Genomic DNA, 7,382 nt, shown 5'->3' on the forward strand with positions numbered 1-7,382 from the left:
TCTTGACGTGAAAATTTGGTTGGAATCTAAATGAAAATGTTTTGTTTTGTGCCATGGGGAAGGGTTATTTATACATTTTACAGCTCAATGACCATTTGGCGATAATTTGAGAGGGAGGTTTTGAAAAGTGTCCCTTTGTGACAGCTCGAGACAGATTGGGGAGTAGACTAGCTCATTTGCATCTCATTACCGTAGCAGCGCAGTCTGTATATAACTGGCGGCAGGCTGGCCGGGACGTCAGACACACGCATAGTTACAAAGGGCGAAGATCGGAGAAAGCCTTGGGGAAGTGTTTTGGATCAGTACATTTTTTTTTATATCATTGTCAATCAAGGGGAAATAAACAAAACACAAGCAGCCTTAAAACTGGGTTGTCTCATTTGCACCCTCAAGTCTGAAGCTGTGCTGAACTGCAATATCTAATAACTGGATTGGTATTAACACCTGGTCACGGAATTTCGAGTTCATTCCCAATTTTTTCGTTGGGATTTTTTGTCACCCGCACCACTGTTGAGGATTACATTGTATTGTAAACTTTGTTCATGAAGTCACACTGAGAAGCATCGAGATAAACAGTTCCATTCAAGACGTCTGTAGACCGTACGGATTTTTAAGTGGGACTTTTGATTACGGAAAATAACTTTCTCGATGATTTTCTGAGCTGGGTTATACGTCAATTGCCCTGTCTCGTGGACATTTGACTATTTATTGAATATCCTCAGCACAATGGGACGCCAGTCGCTTGCGATAGCTGTCATCCTTTGTGTCTTGATATGCCAGGTATTGCGAATTTGACTCTCTTTTGAATTGATTTGTAATTTAAGTGTATTCATTAGTCATGTGTAGGCTACATATCAAAAACATAATAGAATACAACCTTCATATTTTAATTGTGTTTTTACAGGGTTTTTGTTCAGGGGTTTTCGAGTTGAAGTTGCAAGAGTTTCTCAACAAGAAAGGAGTGACAGGCAATACAAACTGCTGCAAAGGAGCCTCTGTGATTCAGAAGTGTGAATGCAAAACGTTTTTTAGAATCTGCTTGAAGCATTATCAAGTTAATGTATCACCGGAACCCCCTTGTACCTATGGTGGTGCGATGACTCCTGTCCTCGGATCAAACTCCTTCCAAGTGCCTGAAACAACTGCAGAAGCATTCGCCAACCCTATTCCGTTTTCTTTTGGATTCACGTGGCCGGTGAGTATTTAAACACAGCTTTGTCAAATTATACAATCATGGTCAGCATGCTCAAGGTTCACCACTTATGGGGCTTTGCTAATGTCATTAATGGTCATAGTGAAATGTAGCATATCCCAGGACAGGTGGACTAAGGCACGTTAAACAAATGCTATCAGGGTGGGAAAGTTCACATCCTCATAGTTGGGAGTATAATTGGCATCTCTGCATGCAACTTCAAGTAAATAGGGAAGTGGTGGAATTTAAGTTTGAAGCTTAAAGGTGGCTCACCTCAATCAGGCCTAACAGAAGCCTAACGGTGGCGCACCTCTATCAGGCCTAACGGTGGCGCACCTCTATCAGGCCTAACGGTGGCGCACCTCTATCAGGCCTAACGGTGGCGCACCTCTATCAGGCCTAACGGTGGCGCACCTCTATCAGGCCTAACGGTGGCGCACCTCTATCAGGCCTAACGGTGGCGCACCTCTATCAGGCCTAACGGTGGCGCACCTCTATCAGGCCTAACGGGGGCGCACCTCTATCAGGCCTAACGGGGGCGCACCTCTATCAGGCCTAACGGGGGCGCACCTCTATCAGGCCTAACGGGGGCGCACCTCTATCAGGCCTAACGGGGGCGCACCTCTATCAGGCCTAACGGGGGCGCACCTCTATCAGGCCTAACGGGGGCGCACCTCTATCAGGCCTAACGGTGGCGCACCTCTATCAGGCCTAACGGAAGCCTAACGGTGGCTCACCTCTATCAGACCTAACAGCCCTGTGGGGCCTCAGCACCTTCTAACCCGTTGGCACAGTTGTTCATTATTATAATTGTTTCTTCTTTTTTTTTCAACAGGGGACATTCTCTCTCATCATTGAGGCCCTACACACGGATTCTGACGATGATCTTTCAACAGGTAAATTCGATACAGGGCAACAGGTCACCAAACAAAACGATTAATTGTAAATATTTATAGGGATATAAGTACTAATTCCTGTATTCACAATTTTCAGATAACCCTGAAGGTCTGATCAGTCGTTTCACCACTCAGAAGCATCTGACAGTGGGCGATAAGTGGTCCTCTGATTTACAGACTAGTGGAAGAACAGAGCTGAAGTACTCCTACCGATTTGTTTGTGATGAGCATTACTATGGGGAGGGTTGTTCTGTTTTCTGCCGTCCACGAGATGATGCCTTCGGTCACTTCACCTGTGGGGACCGTGGCGAGATCATCTGCAACTCAGGATGGAAGGGAACCTACTGCACAGAACGTAAGTAGGCTGCGTCCTCCTTTAAATAAGAGAAGTTAACAGAATATTCACATGCAAGCCATAGATTAAATGTAATGCCTGATTGGCTACTTGGCAGTGCACTTGTCGTTGATTGGCTTAGTGAGGTATTGTTGGAAGCGGGCAGCTGCTGAGTGAGAGTAGACAATGTACACCAGCTGTCCTGCACTGGCACCACGTACACCGGCTGTCCTGCACTGGCACCACGTACACCAGCTGTCCTGCACTGGCACCACGTACACCGGCTGTCCTGCACTGGCACCACGTACACCGGCTGTCCTGCACTGGCACCACGTACACCGGCTGTCCTGCACTGGCACCACGTACACCAGCTGTCCTGCACTGGCACCACGTACACCGGCTGTCCTGCACTGGCACCACGTACACCGGCTGTCCTGCACTGGCACCACGTACACCGGCTGTCCACATTGTATCTGCACAGACTCAGGGACATTAAGGGAAAGGGCTGTATAAGCAGAAAGAAAAAAGTGACTACTGTCCCATAGTTATGGTTAACCCTAACCCTTCTGTCCCATAGTTATGGTTAACCCTAACCCTTCTGTCCCATAGTTAGCTGAAAAATAAGCCTTTGTATAGGCAGAAACTGTTTTAAGCAGAATGTTGGTCCCCCTGGTGACGAGTGGGGCATATTTTCTAGGTAACGGCTAATGGGGCCACCAGCCTACTGAAATTAATGAACCAGTGTTTACTGAAAGGGCCCATCTGAAAATAAGCTCTGCTGGTATAAACACATGTTCCAATGAGTTAGATTCCCGTGATTCACTTGTGATGGTCTATCTCATTGCAGCAATCTGTCTTCCTGGTTGTGGCGAGGAGCACGGGTTCTGTGACAAGCCTGGTGAATGCAAGTAAGTCCCAGTGATTTGTCCATCTTCTCTCTGGGTTTAACACCAATCAACAGGATCACTGTTTGGTATAGTTTCATATATGCCAGATATCTAACCATGAGCATTGTGTGTGGTTACAGGTGTAGAGTTGGCTTCAGTGGGCGTTACTGTGATGACTGCATCCGCTATCCAGGGTGTCTTCATGGCACCTGCCAGCAGCCGTGGCAGTGTAGCTGCCTGGAGGGGTGGGGTGGCCTCTTCTGCAACCAAGGTAAGTTCTCTTTATCACCCATATGCAACTGACTAGTGCTCATCTGTCCTTCTCCACCAGATCCAGACTGTGCTGGTGTTGAGATGACATACAGTATCCCCACTATGTTATCTAAGCCACCATACCAATCAGGTTCAGAGAATAGGGCACATCTTGGCCTTAAAACAAGTCATAAAAACATCCTGGATATCACTGTACATTAACTCTCAGAAGACTAATCCACATGTGCCATTGTCTGTTTCAGATCTCAACTACTGCACACACCACAAGCCCTGCATGAATGGAGCCACTTGTACCAATACTGGCCAGGGTAGCTACACCTGCTCCTGTAAACCCGGCTTCACTGGGGCCAGCTGTGAGATTGAGGTTAATGAATGTTCCGACAACCCCTGCCAAAATGGGGGAAGCTGCACTGTAAGTATTTTTTTCTGAGCTTCCCCTCATTAGTTACATTAGAAATTATTTCTCAGTGATATAGTGTCACATAGTGTGTGGTGCTGTTATGCTAGAGCTGGCAGGCATTCCTCATGGTGAATGTAGCATAACAAATTAATAACAAGTCATTAAGGAGTTGTACCTTTTGCTTAGCAAGTGCTTTGTCTCACCTCTGACAGGATTTAGAAAACACATACACATGTGCCTGCCCCCCAGGCTTCTATGGCAACAGCTGTGAGCTCAGTGCCATGACCTGTGCCGATGGGCCTTGCTTTAACGGCGGACGCTGTGCTGACAACCCAGAGGGAGGATACTACTGCCAGTGTCCTCTCGGCTATGCCGGATTCAACTGTGAGAAGAAGATCGACCACTGCACCTCCAACCCATGCTCCAACGGTAAGCTGAAACAAAGTTCTCCAGTTCTGTGTTTACCAGTTTAACCTTTATATTGAAAGTCTGAGGACATGAATGAATACTGGAACAGATGGTTTAACATGTCTTTTTAATGTCTCCAGGTGCCCAGTGTATGGACCTTGTGAACTCCTACATGTGCCAGTGCCCTGAGGGCTTCTCCGGAGCCAACTGCGAGGACAACATTGACGAGTGCGCCAACTACCCCTGCCAGAACGGTGGCACATGCTTGGATGGCATGAACGATTACACCTGCACCTGCCCACCTGGATACACCGGCAAGAACTGCAGCTCGACCATCAGAAAATGTGAGCACAATCCCTGCCACAACGGAGCCACCTGCCACGAGAGGTATAATCGCTATGTGTGCGCCTGTGTGCCAGGCTACGGTGGCCATAACTGCCAGTTCCTCCTGCCGGAGCACCCCCAGGGCCAACCCGGGGTGGAAGGAGCTGGTAAGAGATACTCTGATGAAGAGGACCAAGGCACATTCCCCTGGACCGCAGTGTGTGCTGGGATTATCCTGGCGCTGCTGCTGCTGGTGGCCTGTGCCGTGCTGGTGGTTTACATCCGGGTCAAGGTGCAGCAGAGGAGTCAGCATGGAGACACCCACAGTGAGAGTGAGACCATGAACAACCTGGCCAACAACTGTCAACGGCCTGACAAGGACCTATCTGTCAGCGTGATCGGCACGACAGGGGTCAAGAACACCAATAAGAAAGTGGACTTTCACTCGGACAATGCTGGAGGAGAGCAGAATGGCCACAAGTCCCGATGCTCGTCAACAGATTATAATCTGGTGCATGAGCTAAAGCCAGAAGATGTGTCGAAAGAGGACCAAGAAAAGAGTGAAGCAAAGGGTTCCGAATCAAATGGTTCTGAATCTTTTTGTTCTGACAGTGAGTTTGAAGAGAAACGAAGAAAACGTTTGAGGTGAATATCTACACATTTAGATATAAATGATGTGCCACATATGGGAGTAGTCATGCTTGTCTGACGAGTGAATGTTGATGTTAATGTATTTATTTTTCTTGTGTTCTCAGTGACGCCTCAGAACAGAAACGTCCAGAGGAGTCGACATGCAACGAAGCGTCGATGTGCAATGACACAAAGTACCAGTCAGTCTACGTCATATCAGACGAGAAAGATGAATGTATCATTGCAACTGAGGTGAGTTGATTTCCCTTTTTCACTGCTAATGATATCTCTTTGCAGTTTGCATATTTAGTTTTCACTGGTTTGCGAATAGCCAAATACTCTGAAACTAAAGCATCTTTGCCTGTTGTCTTCCCCAGGTGTAACACCACAGCTGAGCTGTAGCTCGTCTTCTCTACTGGAGGTTTTACTCTGGTGAATGCTGCTCAAACCCAGGGGGAAGGTTTCCCTTCGTGTGACTGCTGCTGTGAGACTAAGACATTGACAGTGATATTCAGAATGAGCTGGTTCTCAACTGAAGTAAGCTCAGTGGCTGCAGATAAAGGATGTTGGACCACACTGGTCCGTGCTCTCACAACTTATGTTTCCCAGGAACGTGCGTAATATGGATTTGTTGCACTGACAGTTGTACCTCATTGCACTATGGAGGGTTGCTTTTTAATATGTATTTAAACATACACATTTGAGTTAATTACTGTGTATAATGAGTATGCACCGACTGCAGTGTGTATTTGAGTTAATTACTGTGTATAATGAGTATGCACCGACTGCAGTGTGTATTTGAGTTAATTACTGTGTATAATGAGTATGCACCGACTGCAGTGTGTATTTGAGTTAATTACTGTGTATAATGAGTATGCACCGACTGCAGTGTGTATTTGAGTTAATTACTGTGTATAATGAGTATGCACCGACTGCAGTGTGTATTTGAGTTAATTACTGTGTATAATGAGTATGCACCGACTGCAGTGTGTATTTGTAAAGCAAATACTGCCTTTAAATTTGTAAACATACTGTGTTTTTTCAAAGATGTATTCTTTTAATTTAATTGTTATGTGTTCCAGTTGTTTGTGCATTTGTAGATTTCATTTTGATATAATTTATGTCTAATGTATATAAGGCAGTTCAGGTCAATGTGACTTTGTTTTCCAACAAAAATGTATTTAAGAAGCATTGTACAGAAGCTATTGGAATTGTTTTATCACTGTTGCCCATTAAGAAAATCAACTAAATATTTTTCAAAAATAAATTAATGTATGAAATAATAGCATATTTTGTGATTATCCACCTACCTAACATGTCACGCAAAACATCCAACATTGAATATTAGAGTGATTTCTCTTTGACATAAATGCATGCAATGTTTCACCCTAAGTTCTGTATGTAGTCTTACTGCAAACTGAGAATTCTTGGCCTGATGCAACTGTCTCCCTGAGGGACCTCACTAACTGACACAAAGGCACAACCAGTAATCACAAATTACTACCCTCATCTTGATGGCAATTTATTTTTAGGAAGAAAGAACCTTCTGGAAAATGTCCACCCCTGGAAAATAATCTGGTCAGTGTTTTCCAACTTTAAAAAAAATCTTAGTCAATGTCATTTAGTAAGGCTAGATGGTAGCCTACAAGCAACTTGCACTTCGTACTCATCAGACTAATTTGGTCCTTACACAATGAGAATCCAAAACCAGCATGACAAATGGTTAGAAACCAATATGAAGGCAGGAAAAACAAACACCATTACCATATGTACTGTACGACTGTCTTCACAATCACTCTTTGAAGCATTGAGTAAGAAGTGGACAGCTGAAAACTACATTGACCTGCAGCTGTCCAGATGGAGAGACACCCCATTCCAGAGTTGGGGTGCATGAGGCAAATGCATTATACTGTAGAAGCACAACAGAGCCAAGCATCCAGAGTTGTTATATTAATGTTCATAGAATGCTGATCCAGAGTTGTCATGTTTATGTTCATAAACTCAGCAAAAAAGGAAATGTCCCTTTTTCAGGACCCTG

The 7,382-nt window shown here is 45.2% G+C and overlaps 1 protein-coding gene across 1 annotated transcript; it reads left to right on the forward strand.

The window, feature by feature from the left end:
- The first annotated feature begins 239 nt into the window (after window positions 1-239).
- Window positions 240-6,611, forward strand: LOC139381473 (delta-like protein D). The gene is made up of 12 exons (XM_071125039.1): window positions 240-780; window positions 905-1,195; window positions 2,028-2,088; window positions 2,186-2,443; window positions 3,270-3,330; window positions 3,450-3,580; window positions 3,825-3,994; window positions 4,195-4,411; window positions 4,531-5,359; window positions 5,470-5,596; window positions 5,722-6,107; window positions 6,332-6,611. The coding sequence occupies exons 1-11, from the start codon at window positions 727-729 to the stop codon at window positions 5,725-5,727; spliced, it is 2,205 nt and encodes a 734-aa protein (XP_070981140.1). The 5' UTR covers window positions 240-726; the 3' UTR covers window positions 5,728-6,107; window positions 6,332-6,611.
- The last annotated feature ends 771 nt before the right edge of the window (window positions 6,612-7,382 follow it).

Source organism: Oncorhynchus clarkii, chromosome 23 (genome assembly GCF_045791955.1).
Source record: "Oncorhynchus clarkii lewisi isolate Uvic-CL-2024 chromosome 23, UVic_Ocla_1.0, whole genome shotgun sequence".
Lineage (NCBI taxonomy): Eukaryota > Metazoa > Chordata > Actinopteri > Salmoniformes > Salmonidae > Oncorhynchus > Oncorhynchus clarkii.